At 30.0% G+C, this 27,235-nt stretch overlaps 1 protein-coding gene across 3 annotated transcripts in view; it reads left to right on the forward strand.

Moving 5' to 3' along the window:
• Nucleotides 1–27,235, forward strand: part of LOC126881333 (cholesterol transporter ABCA5-like) — a 230,361-nt gene that overhangs the window by 45,532 nt on the left and 157,594 nt on the right. For all 3 annotated transcript variants that reach the window (XM_050645556.1, XM_050645555.1, XM_050645558.1), the window contains 2 exons: nt 12,930–13,103; nt 16,092–16,270. In XM_050645556.1, the coding sequence (XP_050501513.1) occupies nt 12,930–13,103; nt 16,092–16,270 (353 nt within the window). The remainder of the gene's footprint in view (nt 1–12,929; nt 13,104–16,091; nt 16,271–27,235) is intronic.

Raw genomic sequence — 27,235 nt, forward strand, 5'->3', positions numbered from 1 at the left:
AGGAAAAGGCTATGCAAGGAAAACCCAGCCTATGTTTTGGTGGATAAATTGTTTTTTTAAAGAAAAATTAATTCTTTTTGTAGAAGATATTCAAAAATATCGCGGTAAAACCAATGCAACTGTTGACACGAATTACTTCAGCACAGTTACAAAAAAAAAATTAAAGATGAATTTGCTGGCAGATTTGAACAATTCAAAACCAACAAAACCACTCTAGCATTTATAGTAAATCCTTTCAATACACATAGTAACTAAATCCACGTTGACCCATTTGGAATTGATACTGGATCTTAAGAAATGCAATTGATCGATTTAAAAATTAAAGATTTGTGGAGTGAAAAATTTACAGAATTGAAAAGGAAGTTGGAAGAGTTGGAGGTCCAGAAATGTATGTACGTAACGCAACAAATATGGACAGCTTTGAAAAAAATGCCGCGAATTGAGAGACTTATATTCGACGAATGGAATAGTCTTCCAGATTATTACAGTGAGGTAAATAGGTTGGCATTTGCAGTGTTAGTTATCTTCGGATCGACATATCCTTGCGAGCAAATGTTCTCTTGCATGAATATAATTAAAAGTAAACTAAGAAGCCAACTAACAAATGAAAATTTAGAGTCGTGTTTCAAACTTAAAACAACAAGTTATGAGCCAGATTTATCCAAACTTTCTAAAACCATGCAAAGGTAATGCTCCCATTGAGATTATTTGCTCAATTGTTTGTGATTTAAGTACAAGTTAGTGTTGTAAGTGTTTAGTTGTTTTAATTTTTTACTTGAATAAATGAAATGTATGAAAATATAATATGTGAAAAACACTATATATATTTGAATAAATAGATTCATTTTTTTATCAAAGAACTTAATTTATGCGCGTACTATTTATTGTTGACAAAAAAGTGTGGCTCTTTAAAAACTTTTTTGTAAATTGTAATTTTTGACTCTTCCAACTCAAAAGGTTGCCGACCCCTGACCTAGACAAAGGAATAATGAAGTAATTCGTGAAATCTTTAAGCCGACAACCGTCTTTAGACGTTTCCAGCTTTCTAAGTAAACATTTTGTAAAGGAAAGATTATAATTTTAAAAACGATTATCCTGATACTGATTTGTTAAATTGATAAACAAAATTTCATTTACAACTGTAATAACAGTTAGTTTCCACGTTAACAAAAATAAACTGAATAATTCAATTTGGACCTTACGAATTGTCCGTTACTAATTTGTATAGTTATGTCTTATGTCTCCGTTACGAACCGTAGATGTTACGAATTGTCCGTTACCATTTGTTTGGTTACGGACTGTCGCGTTACGAGATGTCATGGAACCAAAGATTTCAGGAACTTGTAAACATGATGACGGCCAACGTCCGAATTAGGACACGGAATATATTGAAAAAGATATACATGAATGCCACTTCTTCTTCTTCACGTGCCGTATCAGAATTATCCGACGTTAATGAACACCATTGCGAAGACTTCTCGATCTTCTGCCATATGCAGTATTTGTCTTGCATTTGATCCATTAACGAAGAATGTTTTTTAAACAAGAAACTTGTTTTCTTCCTACACTTTACACTTCTTCGGCCCTCTATTGGGACTTTCAGAATTAGTTGTAATATTTTATATCGATTGCACATCACTATATAAAATAAGACATTTTTCGATGTTAAACAGTCTTTAATAGTTTTCTATCTTGGTTGACCCTCCTTGGTACTTCCTCATTAGTTTTTCTTGCTGTCCAAGGTATTTTCAGGATCCGTATATGAATTACGATGAATGAATATGATCGACACTTTTAGTGTCCACACTTCTGCACCATACGAAAACAGACCAAACATAGCACTTAGGCATTATTTGTCTTAGTTCTAAACTAAAATGATTATTGCAAAGAACTGTCCATTATGACAATTCCCAAATAGTCATGTCATTTTGTGAACTTTTTCAACTTGGACTCCATTTAATTGAAGCTCTATGTGATGTGATGCAAATAAATACCACAATTGGCGTAATTTGTGAGTTATTGGTGATTCTTTAAGCAAAACATTAAGGCCATCTTTACATAATTCGCAAATATTTTACGGGTATCCCTACTTTTTCTGTCTTTACACGGCAAATTACGTGTAGTAAAATTCACACTGGTATGGATATGTAAACATTACTAGAATGTCATTCTACTTGAAAATGTCATCATTAATTTAAAGAGATGGCTTTTGAATGTTCTTTTACTGTTATTTTTATAATTGCAAATTATTAACTCAGTTAATAAATGTGATAATTTTTTCACTAACTATGTATTCAGTGATTGTAATAATTTATATGTACAAGAAAAACTAATACTCAATCGAGAAAAGAGGAAAAGTGTTAAAGTGATTTTTTAATAATATATTGTTACTATGGAACGCTTACAATTTTGAACATCTTTAACAAAAAAATACTTGGATCACAGAATATAATATTATCCTGATGTATTCTCTGCTTGGATCTTCCACAAATAATACACAATAAATAACTTTTTATTGAGTTCACGTCTTAAATCAATTATATTTATCAAATACACTATATATCAATATTATTTAATGAACAACTCAAAATATTTCCGATGCCATGTCAAATATTTAAAATTGTCACTGATTGTCACTGTCTGACTGACAGTATGCTGACAATATTTAGTCCAGAAAGACTTTAAGGAAAAATCCCGAAACAGGTCGATTTTTATTTTTAAGTTATGATATTGTGGCATATATGGTATACTAGTGACGTTATCCATCTGGACTTGATGACGTAATCGATGACTTTTTTAAATGAGGACAGGGGTCGTGTGCTAGCTCATTTGAAAGGTTCTTCAATTCTCTATTCAGTAATATAAACATTTACATAATTATTTCTACAGGGTGTCCAAAAAATTTTTATTAAATTAAATTATTTGACAAAAAAAGAAGTAGAAGGACACCCTGTATAAATAATTATGTAAATAAAAAAAAAATCAATGGGAAAGTCTCCGTAGCTGGCTGTATACCATAGTTAAAAAACCATACAGAAGTAAAAACTTCTTTTGTATATTGGTATAAAAAGTTTTATTAAAAAACATAAAAGTCCTCCAAAAGGATTTGCAAAACGTTTTCAATCTGAATCAGATCATCCTCAGTGCGTTATGCTTCGTAAAAGAAACTAGCAACTTTTTGAAAAAGGTTACATCGATATTAATGGTTTACATAATACTTAAATGATATTTGTAGCGACTCCAAGTCGATGTTACAAGATGAAATGTGCTAGGAGTGCTCAAAGGGCAACATGGTTCCCTGCTCGTTAAGAACTTGTGGTTCTTGCCAGTTCAATGGATGTGGTTCTTGCCAGTTCTTGTTGGTCTGTGTCCATTGAACTGGCAAGAACCACAAGTTCTTAACGAGCAGGGAACCATGTTGCCCTTTGAGCACTCCTAGCACATTTCATCTTGTAACATCGACTTGGAGTCGCTACAAATATCATTTAAGTATTATGTAAACCATTAATATCGATGTAACCTTTTTCAAAAAGTTGCTAGTTTCTTTTACGAAGCATAACGCACTGAGGATGATCTGATTCAGATTGAAAACGTTTTGCAAATCCTTTTGGAGGACTTTCATGTTTTTTAATTAAACTTTTTATACCAATATACAAAAGAAGTTTTTACTTCTGTATGGTTAATTATGTAAATGTTTACATTACTGAATAGAGAATTGAAGAACCTTTCAAATGAGCTACCACAGGACCCCTATTCTCATTTAAAAAAATCATCGATTACGTCATCACGCTCAGACAGATGACGTCACTAGTATACCATATATGCCACAATATCATAACTTAAAAATAAAAATCGACCTGTTTCGGGAGTTTTCCTTAGAGCCGCCGGTTTACGAAATAACGAATTTATTCCTTTCATTTGCACCATAATGTCGGTGGAAAATAGTGTCGAGCACGCTTGATTAGCAATTAAAAAACGAAGGAGTATTGAATATTGTATTGCAAGAAACTCTTCAGGATTTCATCAATCGATGTTTAAAGAATATCTACCTACCTTGGCAACATTCAAATTTTCAGTTTTTCACATAGTTTTTGAGGGTTAAAAATGGCCGATTTCGCAATTTTTCAATTTTTAATCGCTTATATGTCAAAAACTATCATTTTTAGAGAAAAGTCACTAAAGACCTTTTCTGTTTGGAATGATCCAAAAAATCTAAAAAAACTTTTTTCCATGCAAAAAAAATAATTTTATGAAAAAAACAAAAAAAAACGTTTAAAAAATTTTTGACCACCTTTTGGTCCTGGAAACATGCAAATTTGTTAAAAGGAGTACATTTTGAGTAAGATTGTGCAAAAAATCCGAATTAGAATATTTTTCCTAGCGGATGCGCAGTGGCTTTCTGGACTAATTCTATTCGACTGAGTGCATTTTATGACAAAGATAGATTTGGAAATATGGTGGGAACTGGATATTTACTATACTGGAATGTGGTTGACTATCAGGAATACACTATGTACTCATAACTTCTTTATTTGGTTAAACTAATACCGTATAAATGTATTCAGTTGATAGGTGACATTATTCTGCTCTAACGGCAGCAACCTCTCAAACCTAACTAACTAATTCGACTGACCCACTAATGAATCCAATTTGATCGTGTTCCCATATTTATCAAATACTTCGTTTTGTAAATATGTTTGTATATATTCTCGTTAGTGTGTCAAAATGAATAATCACAACCTTGTTGAGTAAGCAGAACGTGGACTTTAACTAAGGTGTTCTACTTTGCAATTATTATAACAAATATGCCTAATGTTTATTGTTTTATAAATAAATATCTAACGAATACTTTAAAGTAATTTAAGGATTTCTAAAATATCTAAATAATGAGATAAATCCCATTATATCATCCCCCTTAGAAAAGAAAATTTTCTGAGCCATGTACTGTGCTTCCTTTTTCCTCCCCGAAGAGAAGAAAATTTTCTTACTTACTATCTTATTTCTTACTAATTTTCCTACTACTTTTTCTTACTACTTTCTTACTACCATCATCAACTGACTACTTTATATGTATAGATTTATACAAATTTTTACAAAAAAATATATAAACAAAATTTACAAATATATACAATTTATTTCACTAATTATCAAACATCGTCTATTCTTAGTTAATTCTTTTCTTGTGACTCGCGAAAATCTATACTTAGAAATTGTATTTTATACTTTACTTTAATTTCAGAGGTTTAAAAAAAAATTACAACTCCTACATTTGAACTTACTTGTTAATTCTACTTCTTTACTAGACCTTTAAGCCAAATCTTTTGATGTTTTCAAGTTTTACATATTTTTCTATTAGAAATTATCTCTTTTTTCTTCTTCTTTTTCTTCTTCTTGTCTGGTACTTCACAATAATTACATATTTCTTCATTTTCTTTATACTTAGTACTTTCTTCAATAGTGTACTATTAAACATAAATCTTCTTCTTCTTCATAGTTCTTCATTATATCATTTATAATTTACTTTATATTTCATATATATCTTCCTTCCTATATTTGTATTATTTTCATAATTCTTCATTTATATCTATCATTTACTTCATAAATTCTTCATTTTCTAACCCTTACCTACTTGGTGGGTAGTTTTTCGCAACTTTATACCCTTGCATTTGCTTCCGGTCCTTTTGCACGTCCTTAGTCGTGAGAAGGTTTGTTCCAAAAAGACAAAATGGATAGTTTTGTGCGTCTCTAAAATCTTCTTCTACTTCTCGCATCCCTAAATTCCTGTCTGATCTGATATACTCAGTCTAGGTGAGATCCAGTTAGTTTCAAAACACGAAGTGGGTATGCTAATATCTTCTAATTTTCATTTTGTACCTTTTCCTTGACAAGAGTTGGTTTTCATTGTCTAAATTGTCTTTATTTGTATTTTATTATAAAATATTTATACCAAAATTCGACCGATATTAAAAAATTGAAATAAAAAAGTCGGTATCAAAAAAAAATTCAGCATTCGATTATGAAAAAAATCGAAAGAAAGTGTTAATAAAAATAGACCATATTCTGTTAAAAAATATATCATGAAAATCTCCTACTAATGAAAATCTCCTGAAATATCATGAAAATCTCCTATACATAAAGAAAATTTCAGCTTTCAATTGCTGAGTACCTAATTAATATTAAGTCTGGACGTCCATTAAAATATTTACATAAAAACTACTAATGAGAAAAACCTACAAAGGCTAAATAGCTAATCTAAATTTTTGTTACTAACTAAATAAAAGTTCAGTTTCTTCACGCGAATAGTCACTTTTACGTTACAAAAATAATCTCTATTTCTTTAATTGAAATTCAGTCTTACATGACCTCATTCGAATAAATTAAGTATATCTATATCATAGAAATTTAAAGTTATTTTATATATTATACTAATAATTATGTTACTTGAAGCCATACAAAATATTCTTCTTAAATAGTACTTTCTACTGTAGGTACTGTAACTTTTTGTACTGTAGGTACAAAATTCTCTTCAATTCTATTTTTCCAGATCTTTTGACATTAATCTTCTTCAAATTATCCTTAATACTTGTCTTTCTTCTAAGATAACTTTCTAAGTCTTAATTTTCCATATTCTTTTGTCTTTTTCCTCAAATGGGATTTTCTTTTCCTTTAATATAACTCCGTTACTTCCGTGTATTTATATAACTTGTTTTGTTTCTATTTTTCTTCTTATATCAGTTCATCATCATTTCTTAACTGACTTTCTTTTCGTCACAAAATCATTGTATAAAAATAATTCACTCTCTCACGAGGAAATTCGTTCACTCAATAAAAATTCCATATGCCATTATGGTAGTAGTTGTGGGCTCTCTCACGAGGACGAATTTTATTAGTCATATGTACGTGTTATAATCACTTTGTATAAAAAATTATTTTTTTCCGTAGTCATTTTTAATTTTTCCTTTTCAGGGTATGTTCCTTTGTCTTGTCATATTTATCATAAGTAAAAATGTTTTCATTTCTTTGTATTTACGTGCATTGCTCAACAAAAATTTTCTTTGATTGAGACATTTCCGTCTCCAATATAAGTCCTTTATGCTGGATTTTTCAATTTCTTTCCAACATCTTAAAATATTTTCTTTTATCTTTCCTTATTTATAAACATATTGTTCGAATAATAATATCTTATATTTTTCAGGCTAATTTTATTTATCTTAATAACTTTCTTCGTAAAAATTTGTCGTTTAGCGAATTCCTATGTAGTTCATTCGTTTCAATTTTCAATGTCAAACACGTCATATCATCATATTATACTCGAAGTACTTAGTTTAAAAATAGTATAATAGTAAACTGTTATAAACAAAATAACTTCCGTATGCAAAAATGCATTTTCATCAAGTATAAATTACATCAAAATCAAAATAAACTTATTTACTATTTACCTACTCGTATTGTTAAAAATAATTCTTTTAATATATATTTCTTACTTACGATATAATATAAGAATTGCTATGTTTCTATTAAAGTAAAACTATCGATTAAGATTAAGATTATCTATATATGAAATGTAATTACAAAAAAAAATCTTCTGAATTATTTAATATGGGGAAATACTTCTAAAACTTAATAATATACGAAAAATTTTTACCTAATTTAATTATATTTAAGTGAAAATTAATAATTCTAGTTCTTAAATGATTATATTTATATTTTATTAATAAAAAAATTATTTATATCTGTGAGACTGTATATGCAATTTAAAAAATAGCTAAAAAGTTACTCACGATTACAAATCTGTCCACTAGGTACTGTAAATTCCTTTCCATTTTTGTCCTCTTGACGTTTGGGCGTGGTCCCAAGTCTCCAAACCTTCGTCCATGTCGACGTCTACCATTTGGACTCCCTTATCGTTGGCCTCTCCAGCTCCATATAGTCCGTCCCATTCCATCTAACGATACCAATTAGTATGGGGATTGGTACTTTACCCCAAATTTTCTTCGTTTCTTCCAGTTTTTTGCCATCTTTGTTCCTGTTTTCTACTGCCTTAGAAATCCAGTCCGTCTCTCAGGTCGCCATATGGTGGTAACTGGATATTTACTATACTGGAATGTGGTTGACTATCAGGAATACACTATGTACTCATAACTTCTTTATTTGGTTAAACTAATACCGTATAAATGTATTCAGTTGATAGGTGACATTATTCTGCTCTAACGGCAGCAACCTCTCAAACCTAACTAACTAATTAAACTAAATTAAACCTAATTAACCTAAACTTAAACCTAATTAACTAAATAAATATCTAACGAATACTTTAAAGTAATTTAAGGATTTCTAAAATATCTAAATAATGAGATAAATCCCATTATAGAAATATTACCACGGACATTGTGTTCATTTTTTTCGAATCCTGAAAAAACCAATAAATATTTTTGAAAAATTTAAACGCAGAATGAAAGACTATATAATTGCCGAGGCCCCTTAGAATAAATAAAAGTTTATTTTGAATGAGATATTTTAAATTAAATAGAACACTAAATTTTCTCTTAGTTTTTCACCCCTGTAACTTATTAAAATAAACATTGTAGAAGTTCTCAGGGACTTTCAGCCCTCGCCAATAACGTAATCTTTCATTCTGCGTTTAAATTTTTTATAAATACTTATTAGTTTTCTAAGGATTAAAAAAATGAATCACTATTTGAATAGCATTGCAGCCGAAAATACGTACCCATCCTCTTAATAATTGAAACAACAATTAGGTGAAACTTTATTAGCTTTGCCGTGAAAATATTAAATCAAAAATAACTTTTAGAAAAAAATACGTAATATTTATTTAACCTGATCATTAATTTGTTAATGTTGGATGAAATCTCCAAACACCTAAATAGTGAAGATGGTTGGAGTGTAAAATATTAATAAAAATACCCACTAACTAAGACTTTGACAATTAGACTGAATATAATGGATATTCGCATCCCAATCAAAATCTATTGTCCAGTTGCACCAACAAATAAACGATTGATTTTTTGATTTTCATTGCCCGTTTATTTTAGAATATAATAATTGTCAAAAAACTGTCAATTAAAAACAGAAATTTTAACCACACTCCCGAAAAATATTAAATTTTTACCATCAAATATAATAATAGAACACTTTTCTTTTCTTTCGAAAAAGGAAAATTTAATATTTTTTGGGAGAATCGTTAAAATGTCTGTTTTTAATTTGACAGTTTGTTTTGACAATTATATTTTAAAATTAACGGGCAATCCAAATCAATTGTTTATTTATTGGTGCAACTTATGTACTATAACAATATGCAATATGTACTATAACACAAATGTTATAGTACACGTGAATCAATCAACATAAATAGAAGTGACAAATTGCAAGCGATCTTAAAAGTAGCAATTTTAACGAAATGTATTTTTGTCTAATCTTACTCATTCACTTTTAGTTCTTTCCTTCATATCTTTTTTTATTTATTTACAATTTGCTTCAACCACAAAGTGTTATTAGCATTGAACTGTATTTGCATCAACTTATAATATTAAATTTGGTTAAACAGTCCTATGGCACGTACAAAATTAAAAGTCTTATGGTACGTACAGATATGCGCGCCGCGCACTTCGCGCCGTGTGTGCGGTACGCGTTCGTGGCGGGTTCTTTAGATTAGTAGGCGTTAGTACGTGTTTTCAAGTGGAACTTAAACGGTGCGCACATGATCCAACTACGTGCGGCGCGCATATCTATACATCGTGACCCGTCAAAATGACCCGGTTAAAACAGCCCAGTCAAAAAAGCCCCGTCAAAATAGCCCGGATACAAAATAGCCTCGACAAAATAGCCCTGAAAATATAGATCGCACACAAAATAGCCCCGGTTAAGACAGCCCCGAACGGTCGATTTCCACATCGGACGTCGTTGTCAAAATAAAAAATATTAATAAATTAAACAAAAATGTTGTTGCTTAGTAAAAAAATTCTAATAAGTTAATTTCATCTGACTCATTCATATCGGCAATTCAGACATATATTATACATTTTGAAGTAGAAGACTTTAAAATGGATATTGCCAATATTTATGAGTTGCGTTCCTGGGACGACTTTATTGAAAGATAGTTCATTCGATTACATGAAATCAACTTTAACTTAAGAATATCGTCACAAAAAATCATAGCATCTGATCCGTCTTTAAAAGGACAACCACACGCAATGGTGACAGTAAAATTCTCGTGTTAGTGATTCCATAGTAAAATCACGAGGAAAAACCAGGAATTTCTTGTTCCTGGTTTTTCCTAACAGAAGACAAAGGGTTCGAGTTCTCTGAAAAGACCATTTTTATTTAATGTGGTTAAGGTAAACATCTGAATAGAGGATAATTACCATTTCCTAAAAAATGTATTTTTAAGGGATTATTTCATGATGAATTCTAGAGGGAGCTTTTTTGTCAGGACTATTTTGTCGTGGTCATTTTGTGCGCGAGCTATTGTTCCGCGGCTATTTTGTCCGCAGGCTATTTTGTCGGAGCTGTTTTGTGTGCGGGATATTATGTCGGGGCTCTTTTGTCGGAGCTTTTTCGACCGGGCTATTTTGACCGGGTACCTTTACGAGGGTACGGACATACCTATAGATAAATTATTTTCATTAAACACTGGCACTGTTAGTTCCAGTATCACACACATAACACATATGAGGAGGTTTCTTCTTATATAAAATCATTGGTGATCTTCGTATGTCCAAGTCACAGCTTGAATTAGATTACTTGGTCTCTTCTCTTAGTAGAAAGAGATGTCGCAGAGGTGTCGCTGCTCTGATCAGTAGGGAAGTTGTTAACATGCCGTTTTCTAATTTTAGATTTTAATCTAGTACAGCGACTTTTAAGATACTTGAGAGTTAGTGCTGGATGGATTTCAGTTAAAAAATTGAGTAGTCCCTTGATATCTTCTGTATACCTTTTTGCAATGCTGAGAGGATCGGCAGAACCGTGTGCATTCTCGAAGAAGTCAATTAATTCTTTCTGTGTTAAGTATCCGTTATAAGAATTATCTTGAAAGAAAGAACTAGTGCAATTCATGAGATCTTCTCTAAATTCTTATTATCTTTAGGTTTAGTTTTTGGTTTCCTAGATTTACGTAGAGGTCCATTAAGTGGGTTGTGGTCTACTGCAACCGAAGAAGTCGTTATTTCTGATACCGTTCGTTGAGACCATTGAGTGTCAGAGGTTGGTTTTGACTAAGATTAGTCATTTCAACGTTATCTGGCTGATTAGTGGTTTGTGTGGCATTTGAATCTAATGAAGAAATTTTGGTTGTTTCTTTTGATTGTGAATTAGTGAATTGTAGTGGAGATTGTGAAAGATGGATAATTGGTTGAATATCTGTTACATTGGGGTGACAATATTAGATAAAATTTGGTTGTGAAATAGGCGGTGAATATTCGATAGATATTTGTGTGTTTGTATTATTTGTGCACTGAGAGGCTAGATGACTTTGCTGTTTGCAAAAGTAGCATGATTGTTTTTCAAGTGAAAAATAAATTCTATAATTGGTTTGTTCATGATTAATTACTATAGACGCAGGATTTTTTTCTAGATTTTTAGGAGCAATGTAAGTAAAACGACGGAAACTCAAAATATGCTTGAATAAAGTAGAAAATCCATTGAAGGTATTTGATGAATGCCAATATTTTGTAGCTCAGTCTCTATAATACCGTGTGGTATTGTTGGGCAGATATTAGAAATTATCTGTCTTTCGTTTGGTGTGACTAACCTCCTAGCTTGGATACGTTCCCAATTGATTACTATTGTTTCATTATCTGTTTCTAAAAATTCTGCGACTGTTTCTTCAGTAGTAAAATAAATGCAAATACGATCATGTACAATCCTGGAAATGGCGAGAATTTTATTAGGATCGATTTTAGTGGCTATGGCATTTAAATAATCTTCAATTTTAGTATTTAGAAGTGAATTGAACAAAATGGCTTGATTTTTGCTTGGGAATTCTTTGTTAGATTGGTTTACAGCAGTAGTATATAATTTTGATGTGTTCGGTGAAGGAGTAATATGTTGAGCATTATTAGTCCAGAAGTACCTTCCCCTGGATTTTGCTGCATATTGGGTATATGTTACTTGATTACGACCCTAGTACTTGAACAGGTTCATTAGTAAAATTAAGCAAATTAATTAACTTTGTACTGATATCTATGGCTGTTGTCTGTTAAATTACAGTCCGATTCCAAAATTGGATTGAACACTATGTAATACACTATTACACCTTTGATGATTTTCTAATAAGTAGACACGACTAAATTTTGATAAAAACTACGAGCTGATCGGAACATTGTTTACTCGTTGAGAAACCAGTTTCGAATCTCCTTCATATTTTATTTGACTGTAGCTGGTGTGTTATACTGTTGTATTATAATCCCAGAAAAAAGTCTAGATTGTTGAACTCTGGAGATCGTGGAGCCCACCTTCTAACTTGACCCCTTCAACACATCTTCGATTTTCACAAACGTTTACATGCCTACCGATCTACACCTTCTTGCTCTTTACCGAAACCAAAGAATATATATACTCTCTAGCTAGAGTATAATATATTCGTTGCCGAAAGTATGACCTTCAAACTCAGAAGCAGATGTTGATTCTTCTATGAGTTTAACTTGATGTCTTTTATTATATAGCGCATTGACTTCTCAAGTGCCACCCATTTTTAAAAGTGTATGAATTTAAACCTTCGGTCCAGTATTGTTGCAATTGCTGAAATCATGGTTTGTTCAATGGTCCCACATATTTTTTTTATTTTAAGTAGGTGTACAAATTGAATGTATTTACTGATTTTTTTTAAACTTTGGAGCAAAGATTGCAACGAGATTGTTCTTTTCGAAGTTTACATGTGTGTGTGAGTATAAAATTACAAAAACTCTTATTTGCAGGAAATCTTGTTCCCCATCTACTTTCTAGCCCTTCTGGTTGTTATCGAGTTGGTTCTACCTGATCCAAATTTACCAGAAATCAGTACTCCAAGAGGAGAAGAATATTTATTTAAATCTTTTGACAACGGTGAATCTCATAAAATAGCATATGCACCAAATACAACAACAAATATCGTAAGTATTTACTTTTTTATAATTTGGTAACTTTTACAGAGATTATACATAAAATATTAACAATTATTAACAATAATCGTTTCAAGGTTCTGAAACTGTTTTCTTTTGGCATGTTTAATTTAGTATTATGTTGGGGAGTGCAATTAGAACGAAAACGTGCATTGTTTCGGAAAAATTCAAACAAGATTATATTTTTCTAAAACTTTTTTGTTAGTTTATATATATGTTAAAGTAAAAAATTCTACTCGCGGATTTGGCCGCTAATTGTTTATTAATTGTTTAAACAATAACAATTATTTTGTATTAATAATTTTAAAAATATCGTTAAATTCATCCTTTTACTTTGATCAAATATGGTTTTATTTTGTTTTTGATTATACTGAATCCGAATGTGGCATTTCAATTTGAAAATTCTTATACAGAAGCTCTTATACAGTATGTCTGCGTAGCTAGGAATCACATGGAAAGCTTTTTTATTATCAATTTTACGAAAAAATTTGCTCTTCATAAAATGCTTTGGATAGTCAAAAATCGAAAATTCAACAATCAGATATCAAATTTTATCAATTTTATACGAGTTATGTCAAAAATATGAATTTCGTTAAAGAGTAAGTACTTTTATACTTCAGAATATAAAAAAATGATATTATGAAAAGTTATTTGAAATTAAAAAATATGTTTAAATTTACAATTACATTATTCTAATCGAAAATTTTTTTCTCAAATTACGGATACTCATCATAAATTTTATTACAATTATGATAACTATTTTATTATCACTTTTACGAAAAAAAGTGATTCTTCCTAAAATGCCCTCCCTGGTCTAAAATCTCAGATACAACCATCAGATATTAAACTTTTTTTAATTTTATACGAGTTATGTAAAAAATATGAATTTTTCTTAAGAGTTAAGTGCCTTTATTATTCACAATATTTTAATTAGATGGACGTAATTGAACACTAAAACAAATTTTTTAATTCCAAACAACTTTTCTTTATAACAATTTTCGATATTGTGAACTTTAACGATACTTTACTCTTGAGTGAAATTCATATTTTTTGACATACCTCGTATAAAATTCATTAAATTTGATATTTGATGATTGCATCTTAGATTATATACGATGCAGTGTATTTTATAAAGTATAACCTTTTTTCGTAAAACTGATAATAAAAAAAGATATCAATAGGTTCCAAGTTACGCAGACATACTGTATAAGAGCTAAAAAAAATTTTTTTGCTCAACATTTATTATTGTTGAAGTTTTTTATTAAATGTATTTTAGGTAAGTTTTACAGAAAAAAGTTTTGATCACTTTATATAAACATTTTTTTAGCTGGTAATTTTCGGTTTCTTTATTATTACATTTTTGTTATCTTTCTTAATTTTCTCAAATAGAAATAGTCTATTTCATTTTAAAGATTACATCCTAAGCTTAAAAAAAGCACTTATAAAGCTGTAATAGATCTGTTCAAACTTGAGTAATAGCGTCTTAAGGTGGTGGTAATTCTATAAAACTACGAAGATTTCAAAAATTACATTTTTTAAGACGTCCTATCATTTGAAATAAATTTTTGAGATTTTTTTTTTGAATGAAACATCATGCTTGAAAGGTAACTTGTGCAAAATTGAGGGTTTTATAAGAAAAATGGTATTAGTTACACATTTTTAAATCATTTTTAAAGAAAATTCATGTAAGGCTCACTTTCGGCCCCCACCGTACTTATGCCCATACATTTTATTTCTTTTTATTATAACCATAAGAGAACCTAATTATTCTTCTTTTTCGTTCAATCTGTAAAATTTCATTTGATCCATTAGTTAAAGAATTACATTAAAATAACTCAACCGTGCACTTCGCCGTACGCTAGTTTACAGTGCGCCAATGTTTGTGAGAAGGGTGACTTTAGCGTTATAAATAAAAAATTACAGAAGATATAGATTTAATTTTAGAAAATTATTTATATAAGGTTTTTTTGTAAATTGTTCTGAATTTTTCAATGGTCAAGTCAGTTTTGTTCTAAAATTTATATTTTCGCAGTTATTTAAAAAAACATCAAACTTTGTAGTTCATTTGTTCAATAAAAAATGAAGCAACCACTTCTCGAGTAGAACTTTTTGATATGTTGTTTATTAAACATTTCTTAATAAAATTACAAAAAGTTCTATCTTGTTTGATTTTTTCCGAAGTGAAAATCTATATGCACTCCCCTAATATGGGATTTAGCTACAAATTGTTGGCGTAATGAAAATTACTTTTCTTAATTAATTAATATTTATTATTATTTGAGGTTTCGACTTCCACTCCGGAAATCGTTCTTAAAAATGAAAAAGAAAATTAGGAGTTTTCTTTCCAAATATTTTTTGACCTCTTGGTTCTATCTATTTTTCGGCCCCCCTTTTGTATTTTTGAAACTATGGTGTAGTTTAGTACCCTTTTTAGAGTCCTCGTGTTCGGCATCCTTTCTAGGTAACGTCGCCATCTAAGTCTCTGTGCCTTTATCACTCCTATTATATTGGGTTGGTTGTATAATTCTTTTAACTCATCATTTGATCTTCTTATCCGTAAACCGACCCTTATTATTACTCCATATAAATATGTTCCTCAGGATTTTCCTTTCTCAGGTCTCCAGTAAATTTTGCTCAATTTTTGTCATTGTCCATGTCTCGCTGCAGTATGTTACTATTGGTTGTATGTTGTATAGGTGATTTGTATAACTGTATTTTTGGCATTCTTAAATAAAAACTTGCTTTTCAACATTTCACTAAGCGCATATGTACACTTCTATTGCTTGCCATTATTCTAGCTTGTATTTTTCTTCTTAATGTTAGGTTTAAGTGATATTATTGCTCCTAGTATGTAAATCTCTCTACCATTCGAAATTGTATGACGTTCCTTCTTCTACTTCTACTTTAAAATTTTGTCCATTCTCGAACATCCCAAAATATCGTTTTTAAAATACTCAATGTAAGAATAAACTATTTTAGAACTTTGTCAACAATGTAACCGAAACATGGAAAAAGATGTCCAATTCCAAATCGAGTCTAGAATGGGTCCCTTATAGTGCAGAGGATAAGGTCCAGGAAGCTTATGATCAAGATCATAAATTTGCACCGATGGCAGTGATCTTTAAGAGTGATGTTCCTTATGTGCATACCTCATTAAGGTACTTATTTTTAGAATACTCTTTAGCTTTACAGTTTATCTAATAGTAATATAAACAGTTTTAAATATTTTTAAAGTTGTCAGATCCTTATGTTATGTTTACCTTTTAGTCCAGTCCGGTGAGACAAAAAAAGACAAAACCTTGCGCTACCCGGCGTTATCGAAATGCCTCCCACTTTTTCAGGTAAATATTTTCATACATGAAATGCCTCCCAGGTACAATCGAAATGCCTCCGGTTTGTTAAACATTTAGGCTGATATTTTGTCAACTTAATCTCTGTATAATGAGACAATGTTGCCAAATCATAATTTAAATAGGTACTAAAATGTACGTAAAATATGGTAACATAAATATTTCACAGTATGACATATTTCTTTTTAGAAAAGAAACTTGTTCCGACAATCTAATAGCCAGCTTTTCTGGGTAATTCCAATTCCGATTCTTATCTCTTCTTAACGATTCCATGAATAGGTACTTTTACCTTAATCTTTTTGTTTGTTTACATTGTACTAAATATCTACTAATGTACTAAAAAAACCTCCAAAGCATTTGTGAAAACACAGGGATGTGAAAATACGATAATTGAATCAATATTAGATCATAACCACGAGAAGTTGTCTGCCGAAGTTTACAATAGAAAAGCCGTAAGCAATCCAATAAAAAGAGCAGCCGTGGAAGATAGCGAAAAACCAATGAAGCTCATCTGTAAAGAACTTAAGAAGACAAATATAGAGACATTTACTATCAATGATATCAATAAGGTGAGACAAAATTTATATTATGCTAGAACCACTAATTCTTTAATTAAACTTCCCAAAAATATATCTGAATTTCATCAAGCTCTTGATTTATCTTCTATTATTACAAATAGAAATGAAAATTTTATAATTAAAAATGACAAAGATAATCATATTGTTATATTAACATTCTTTTCAAATCTTCGTTTCCTTTCGACTGTTTCCAATTGGTATGTTGACAGAACTTTTGAATACTGTCCTCGTTCTTTCACTCAATTGTTTAGTATACATGGCTTGAAAAATGGACATTATATCCTTCTTGTCTTTTGTTTACTTCAAGATAAAAAGTCGTCTTCATATTACCTCGCTTTTAAATATATCATAGAAGAATGTTTTACAATTAATTGTCCTCTATCCTCTAAAGTAACAACTTCCGACTTTGAAATTTCCATTCATAATGGTATTCGTATGACATTTCCTGAAGCAGATCTTCATGGATGTCGTTTTCATTTGGGACAGGCATGGTATAGAAAGGTTCAAGCACTGGGATAAGCTCCAAAATACCAGAAAAAAAGGTGTTAACTCAACCGAAATTACGCATTCTCTTATTTATATTTTTGGTCTTTCATTCTTATATCCTGAAGTTCTTAGCGATTTTTTTGCTATAAATTTGGCAAAAATTAAACCAGTCGATGAAAGAGTCACCCAATTTTGTGATTATCTTGTTGATAATTACATATCTGAAAATTCAACATTTCCTCCACATCTTTGGGCTGAGCACTCTTCATCCTTACAAAGAACCACAAACCCATGCGAAAGTGTTCATTTCAAGTATAATTCTTCTTTCTACTGCCCTCATTCCAACATTAATAATTTTATTGATATTATTTTACAATTTCAAATAAATACCTATATTAAAATGAATTCTGTTTCGACACAAAAAAAAATGTTGCCGAAAGTAAAGCAAAAATAAATTTTCTAAATGAAAAAATTTTAGAATTAACAGAATGTAAAATAAATAGATTAGAATTTGTCAAAGTAGTACCATATAAATTTAGGAACAATATTTTTTAATTTTATATTTCTATACACATTTTGTAATATTTTCCAAATAAGTTTTTTGTGATGTTATTTTTAATAAATCTAAAAAAAATATGTACTTATTATGTTTTTGTATTTTTTGTTATAGTTATTAAGGTACCAAGGGTATTATAAGGATAATAACGCTTGAGGTCAATGGTATATATATCGAGGGCCTTTGGTCCGAGGGATATACGTTGACCGAAAGCGTTATTATCTATAATACCCGCCAAGCCTTCAACGTTTAATGTCCGACTAAATTATTTTTTTATGCAAAAAATTTGAGTGAATTTTGAATTAATTAGTTTTAAAATAAGTACATTTACCAGCAATAGTCGTAACGTAATTGTGGTAACAATAGTTTTATTTAGGTTGTTATTTGTCAACTTGACAATATTTAACTAGCCATTTAAATATAATGCCCTAGGGCGTTAGGGCGTTGTTTTTAAAAATAACGCCCTAGGGCATTATATCATACTTAACTGACATCGAAATCATGTCATTATTTGTCAAATAATATACCAGTCGGACATTAAATTATTAATGTCCGACTGGTTTACTATTTGACAAATAATGACATTATTGCGAAGTCTATTAAGTACGATATAACGCCCAAGGTCGTATTATTGAAAAATAACGCCCTAGGGCCTATTAAATTTAAGTAACGAGTTAAGTACTGTCAAGTTGACCAATAAAACTCTAAGTAAACTATGGTTACCACAATTACGTTACGACTATTTCTGGTAAATGTACTTATTTGAAAACTAATTAATTCAAAATTCATGCAAATTTTTTGCATATAGAGAATAATTTAGTCGGACATTAAACGTTGAAGGCACCACGACTATTATAATAATAACGCTTTCGGTCAACGTATATACCTCGGGCCGAAGGCCCTCAATATATATTTATAATATATTATATTATATTTAAGTTATATATATATATATATATATTATATATAACCCACAATTCGGTCTATACACCAAAGACCTCAAGCGTTATTACCCTTGGTACCTTAATAACTATAATAACAAAAAATAATGGTTATTATAAAATATATTATAATGGTTATAAAACTAATTGTATATTATGTATAAGTAGTTAATAGTTGAAATTTATAAATACCGCCTAGTGTGAGTAAAGTTTAATACATAAAGGTTGAAAATAAATAACAAAATACCAATTTTGCCAAAAATTTACAAAGGGACGAAGATGTGGCAACGTCTCACCTTCACATAAAGATTAGAAGCATGTAATTTATTTAAAGCTTGGGAGGCAATTCATATGTGACCTTTTTAACGACAGGTAAGATACCCCTTTTCGGGAGGCATTTCATATGCGGCCGCGCTACCATAAATTTTATTATTCTACGCTTCAGGGCAGGGGTCATAAAATATGTAAATGGTACATTCCATGTCGAATCACTCAGGTAAAAAATTTTGGATATCCGATTTGTCTGGAAATTGGTATATAGCTTCTGCGGGACGTAAAAATAAGATATAAAAATCTTCTTTTTTTCCCAAAATGTTATTTTATGCGATTTTACAGTGATTTGGTGTTTATTTAAACAAATTTACATTTTCTGTCGTAAAGTATCAATGAAAAACATAATATTTTAATGAAAAGGACTTAAAAATGTCATTATATGGCATTATAACAAGTTATTTTGAATCAAAACAAGTTTTTGATCAAATTTTATATAGTCGAGGAAATGAAGCTGAAAAAATGGCAAAACCTCGCAATTTTTTCGTCCAGCATCGATTTGTACAACAATTTGGGATTGGGCTCATTACACCCTCTAGTTCATTTTCTATATTGAGCCGTTGTACGCTTTTAGGTTTTAAGGGTGAAAGCTACCCCTAATTGTAAAAAATTATAAAATAACATTTTTAACTTTAATATTGTCAACATTTGGTTCTTATTAGTTACATAATGATTGTTTTATGCTTTTAGATATACTATCAAAATATTTCAACCCTTAAAACCAACCTTGTTGGAGCTATATATTAAAAAATTTACTTATCCTAAAAGAATAATTTCGGCTTGCATCTATTTATATAAAAATTTGGGATTACGATCGTCTCACCCTGTACTTCATATTCTATATCATTCTTAAGGGCGTTGATTATTTTTAGGGGTGTAAACTACCCCTTATTGTCAAAAATTATATAAAAACATTTTAAACTTTAATATGGGTAAAATTTGGTTTTAATTGGTTAAATAATGAGTGTTTTATACTTTCGGATATAATCTCATAATATTTTAACCCTTAAAAACCACCCTTAACAACATTACAGTTTTTATAAGTAGATATTTTAATAGATCTGCTTTACAGAATACAGAAAAACAAGTAGAATTAAAGAATTACAAAAACATTTATTTACACAAAAATTAGGATTTACAAATATGTACAAATACAAATACAAATAGCTTTTTAGTCATCTTCCAGTATACGAACCGGTTCTGTGGTATTATACATACATTGAAAATTATCCATAAGCAGACTATCCGAATTTTTCGAAAAAAAAAACTGGTTTTATAAATATAGCTCCTTCATTTTTGGCGATAAAAGTTTTTTCAAAAATGGTTTTGTAGGACTTTTGAAGAGTTATAAGATTGTGTAAACTAAATTCCGTAAAATCCCTTAGTTTTTAATTAGGGTGGGTTTAAAGGGCTCGAATAAGGGGGTGTTTGCTCGTAAATAGAGGTTTTAAACAGCTATATCTCGCTAACTGTTCACTGTAATGAAAATATATGCACAAGGGAATTTTAGTTATTAAAAAAGCTACAATTTAGTAGTCCCTAATTTTTTTCGTATCTCCAGTATTTTCGAAGATATTTTGAAGTAAAATGTGAAAAATGGAAAATTCCTAAAAATTAATTTTTCTTTAAACTCCAATTTTTCTAAAATTAGGCGTTTTAAATAGGTCAAACATCTTGGGTGTATTGGTAATATAAATATAAAAGGAATTAAAGAAATGTGAAGACCAATTTTTAATTAGGAGGGTAGTTAGGGGGTTGTTTTCACTGATTTTTTCATAGAGAAAAGCAGGTACCGACATTTTTTTGATCATAAGTCGCTTAATTTTTAGGCTATAAACTTTTTAATATTATTTTTTGAAAGGCCTAGCTGTAGACTTGAAAAAAGATTATTTAAGTTTTCCTCGAAAAATGCAACGTTTTTCCGTTATTTTACTTTGAATATTTAAAATTATTCATTTGACGAAAAAAGCTAACTTTTTACATGCCGTATCTCGGTTTGTATTAGTCTTAAAGATATTACAGAAAAATAATTTGGTTTGTGTTGCTAAAAGATACAATTTTGATATTTACAGTTTTTTTGATTAAATGCATATTTTCCGAGGTATTCTCAAAAATCCCTCTAATAAAATCGATTTTTTCGTCGAAAAACTGTTACTTTCAAGCGCGAATAATTCGAAAAATATTAGTTTTACGAAGAAAATGTAAAAAACATTTTTTTCTTATAATTACTTTTTACATCGATTTACATGGTTAAAATGTAATAAAAATTGCCGTCCCCGAGATGGGGTGGCAACCACCCCCAAGGTTTTAGCGTACAGCGGCATGATATAGGAAATGGTACTTGGACTATCCCTACCTTCTGTGAAAATTTCAAGTAAATCAATGCTGGACGAAAAAATTGCGAGCCAAAATGCTTCATTTCCCCGACTAATAGTGCAAAAAACGTTATAATACCGCTTTTTACATTTTCCTCCATTCTCAAAATATATATTCATCGATTTGGCTGAAAATTTGCCCACAGATAGCCAAAAGATAGGACTTTAAGTGGTTAGAAGGATTTGAATTATATTATAATAGCAAAAAAGTTACATGCAGTAATATCAGACTCAGAAGTATATATTAGTCCAGTCGGGATAGCATTTGACCTTGAATGCCGAGCTGCCCAAAATTATATTTTTCTGATCTTTAGGGGAGTCAATAGTAGCCTAAATTTAAAATCACGAATTAATTCCTCCGTTACGTTAGCCGCCATCTTGATTTTAAAGGAGAACCTGTTGTGCTCAATATCTCCGCCATTTTTACCTTTTAGACAAAAATGGTAGGAACTGAAATTGTTCGAAATAAATCGTATTTACAATTATTACAATTTTTTTTTAACGATTTTTGTCGTGAGGTCGATATTTTTGAGTTAATTGTACTTAGAGTAGACGCCTATTTTTTTGACTATAATATTGCATGTCACTTTTTTGGTATTGTAATATAATTTAAATACTTCTCAACACTTAAAGTCCTATGTTTTGTCTATCTGTGGGCAAATTTTCAGCCAAGTGGATTATGATGTATTTTGGGAATGGATAAAAATGTAAAAAACAGTATTTTAACCTTTTCTACACTATAAAATTTGATCAAAAGCTTGTTTTGAATCAAAGTAACTTGTTATAATGCCATATAATGACATTTTTGAGTCAATTCTATTAAAATATTATGTTTTCCATTGATACTTTACGAGAGAAAATGGAAATTTGTATAAATAAACACCAAATCACTGTAAAATTGCATAAAATAACATTTTGAGAAAAAAGAAGAAAAAGAAGATTTTTTGACCTTAAATATCTTATTTTTACGTCCCTCAGAAGCTATATACCAATTTTCGGACAAATCGGAGGTCCAAACTTGAGTGATTTGAAATGGAATGACCCAAATTTAAAATCGCTACTGAATTTCTCCGCCTCGTTAGCACACATCTTAAATTAAAGGAGAACAGTTTTTGCTCAATATTTTAATCTTTTCGATAAAAATGGTACGAATTGAAATTGTTGCGCATGCAATTTCTTACAATTTCTTCTTTACAAATTTTCGGTGAAGTCGATGTTTTCGGAGGGAGAAACAGTGGCAAAACATAATTATTGAATTATTTCTTTTATTATTATTTTCACGTCATAAATGTTCATTATATTGATGAAATTTTCATACAATTTTGATCTCTTTTATTTTTTTCTATAATCAATATTTAAAGTCATACGTATGTGTTTAAGGCGCGAGAGTAAGACCATGTGTAGGAGATTGGTTTTAAAGGAATGATTTGTGTGCAATATGTCGGTCATTTAGAAATTTTCGACAAAATGGTAGACCTAAAATTTAAATTCATGCTATTATTGACCCCCTAAAGGTTAGAATAATAAAATTTGGGGTAGCTCGTAAGATCAATTGACATCCTAAATGGACTATTTTTTTAGAGTAGACCAGTCTAAACTAAACTTTTGTCATTAAAAAGAAATTCGGTAAATGGAAATAAGAAAACTACATTTATAAAGTTTGAATGAAGAAAAATTACAACATATTTGCTTTTGACTCTATCTACATTCGGATATGGAATATTATCTAATTTATTAAAGAGAAAAACCTTCTTCGCACAGGTTAGAAAAGGAAAGTAAACTTAAAGATATCGGCTCTACACGTCTGTCAATCAGTTAAGATATTGTCCCAAAAAGTTCTACATAACTGGAGAAAAAGCTCATCTTACATATGAAAAAATATATTCTTTACAAAATACTTTGCTTTGCCTAAAAATACACATTCACGCCTAAAAATTTCAATAAATATTAAAAAAATTTAACAGAAATCTTCTGTGTAAAAGCCTATTTATTTTAAAAAACCCAATAAAGGGCTAGAATTACAAAACAGAACGTTTTTGCTCTAAGAGAGAGCATCAATCATGAGTGTTCTTTGCCTAAAATAAGTATAACCATGATAAGTGAAGATAAAGGTAAAAAATTTTTAAAGTTGACCAAGATAAAAAATTAGGTTGTACTCACAAGCTCTACATAAGTATAATATAATTTTTTTATCTTGACCAACTTTAAAATTTTTTTACATTTGTCTTCACTAATCATGGTTATACTTATTGTAGTCAAAGAACACTGATGATGCTCTCTTTAGAGCGAAAACGTTTTATTTTGTAATTGTAGCCCTTTATTGGGGTTTTTAAAATAAGTATACCTTTTACACAGAAGATTTCTCTTAAATTTTTTGTAATTAATGGTATACAGCCAGCTACAAGAAATTTTTCCTTGTGGATTTCAATAATTATTATTGTTTACTACAAATCATATTTTTTTATTTTCCCTATTATATCCCATTTAATTTATTGACGTGTTGAAATGTTTAGGCGTAAATATGGATTTTTAGGTAAAGCAGAGTATTTTGTAAAGAATATATTTTTTAATAAATATTTAATGAATAAATACGCATAAGTCCGCTGATAACCGGCAAAATAACGGAAAATACAGAAAATCTAATACGTTGTGCTATAAAAAGAAATGAAACTAGTAGAGGTGGGAAATTATCAATGGTAACCTACACATTTTTATTACATTGATAGTTTCCCACCTTTAGAGGTATTGGAGTCAAACTGTCACACTGTGACAGTTGTCAAATTCGTCCGATACTTCTATCCAGATCTACAAACTATCAATATAATGTAAATTTATAGGTTTCTAACCTACAAGAATATTATCGATTTGATACAAATCGATAATTTTAGAGCTCTAGTGTAATTACTTTTGATTATTTCATTCATAGAGATTCTGACCAATAGAAAGCTGCCGAAATTAAAATTACAGCGATTATTTCATTCATAGGAGATTCTGACCAATAGAAAGCTACAGAAATCTGAATTAAATCGATAATTTTTGATAATCTCCCGTCGTTAAGTATATTACGTCAGATGCCCTTTGTTGCTACGAAAAAATACATTCAGTGACATTAATGACAATTAATTTTTTAAAAATTATAAAAGTGATGACTTTCAATCGTCAAATATTTATAAAAACTGTGTGTTTAAGGGTACTTACATAAATAAATTACAATAAAATTTTGGTTTTGAACAGTTTTATTCATGAAATAATCGCAACAAATTGCACTAGACCTCTGAAATTAATATAGAATTTTTGCTCTCGTGACATAATTTCACTCGCCTTCGGCTCGTGAAATTAAAACTGTCAAAGTGTCACTCGGGAAAAATTCAATAATTTCAGAGCTCTTGTGCAATTACTACTGATTATTTTTTAAGGATTTTAACTTCCAATCGTATAGTAAGATATTTGATCACGTGTTTAATTCTGTCCAATCAGATTAAAATTATACTGAGAATTATCTACTGTAGAAAATTACCGATAGAATTTTTTTAAGTAGATTGTTTCTGTTTAATGGTTTCCTAGTTTCCTAGTTTTGACAACTGTCACATTTAAGGAAATATCCATAATATACGTATTAAAAAATAATCTTAGGAATATCACACGACAATAAGAATAAATAAGAAAATAATGCTTTATTTTAACTCACATTTGTTGTCATTGGGTAATAGCACTCGAGCCCTGCGGGCTCTCGTGTCTATTGCTAGACAACAAATTTTAGAAAAACTGTCGCATTATTTTCAATTTATTCTCACTCTCTTGTGATATTATACCCGATCATTTTTGATTATTTCATTCATAGGAGATTCTGACCAATAGAAAGCTACATAAATCTAAATTAAATCGATAATTTTTGATAATTTCCCGTCGTCAAGTATATTACGTCAGATGCCTTTCCGAAAAAATACATTCAGTGACATTAATGACGATTAATGTTTTAAAAATTATAAAAGTGATGACTTTCAACCGTCAAATTAATATTTATAATAACTGTGTGTTTAATTGTACTAATTTGTACTTAAATAAATAAATCACAATAAAATTTTGGTGTTGAACAATTTTATTGATGAAATAATCGCAACAAATTAATATAGAATTAGAATCTCTAAAATTAATATAGAATTTTTGCCCTCGTGACACTTTGACATAATTTCAATCGCCTTCAGCTCGTGAAATTAAAACTGTCAAAGTGTTACTCGGGAAAAATTCAATAATTTTAGATATGTGCAATTACTACCGATAATTTCCCGTCGTCAAGCATTACATCAGATGCCCTTCGTTACTATGCAAAAATTAAAAATTCAGTGACATTAATGACAATAAATGTTTCACAACTTGTCACAGAGTTCACTAAGAAACAGGTTTAGCAAAAATATTCGAGTGAAGATATCAATAAAATATTAGTTAAAATAATTTAAAAAGACAGTTTTATTCATGAAATAATCTTACCGAATTACTCTCAATCTCTTAAATTTATCGATGTGTTTTGCCCTCGTGACACTTCAGTATAATTTTACTCCTCTTTGGGTCGTGAAATTAAAACTGTCAAAGTGTCACTCGGGATACAAATCGATAATTTTAGAGCTCTCGTGTAGTTACTACTCTTTTTATATTACAGTTTATTAGGTTTTCCGTTTTCTGTTATTTTTCCGGTTATTAGCGCACTCATCACTGATCACTGTATATTATATATAGGCTCGAATGCGTGGCTATAGATTTCTAGAAGAAAATTGCTAAATATGTCAATAAACACGTCAACAGTTAATACGTTGGGTTAAAAAATAACTTATCCTGCTGTAGTTATTTCGATTGTTAAATTGTTAGGATTGTTACGATAATTTTGTTAAAGTTAGGTAAAGAGGAAAGGTTAAAAAAGTAATAATCTTGTTAAAGGATGGTCGTGCTCCTGCTCCTGAAGATCTGCGAGACTTATCTGGACTAGACGATCATAATTTTAATGCAAATAGTACCTATCAGGTAGTTATCGGCTAGAGAACATGTGACTATCGCAGAACATCAATTATATTTAAGAATAATAATTTAAGATATCAAATTCTTCAACTATAATATAATTTTGATATGACAGTTCAAGTACAATTAATTCATTTATCACAATATAATCTTTAATCTAGATAGTGCACAACTGTTATATCTTATCACTAATAAACATTGATATTATACAATCTATACAATCTATAGATATCACCATATCTTGGCAAAGCGTTGTGGTCCATCATTGCGCTTAAGCATCTCGGACAGTTTGATTATTGATATTTGTCTACTGGACTCGGTCATCTGTTGTATGGGCCGCTTCAGTATACTGTTTTTCAAGAAGCTTTTTCGTAGTCGTCCACTGCTGAACATAGGCCTCATCGAAAAATGCCCGTTCATATCTATCTTGGGCTGCTGCAATTCAGTTGGTACAAATCCTTTTTATGTCGTCAGTCCATCTTGTGGGTGGTCTTACC

This window comes from Diabrotica virgifera, chromosome 3, assembly GCF_917563875.1.
Source record: "Diabrotica virgifera virgifera chromosome 3, PGI_DIABVI_V3a".
In the NCBI taxonomy this organism is placed as follows: Eukaryota; Metazoa; Arthropoda; class Insecta; order Coleoptera; family Chrysomelidae; genus Diabrotica; species Diabrotica virgifera.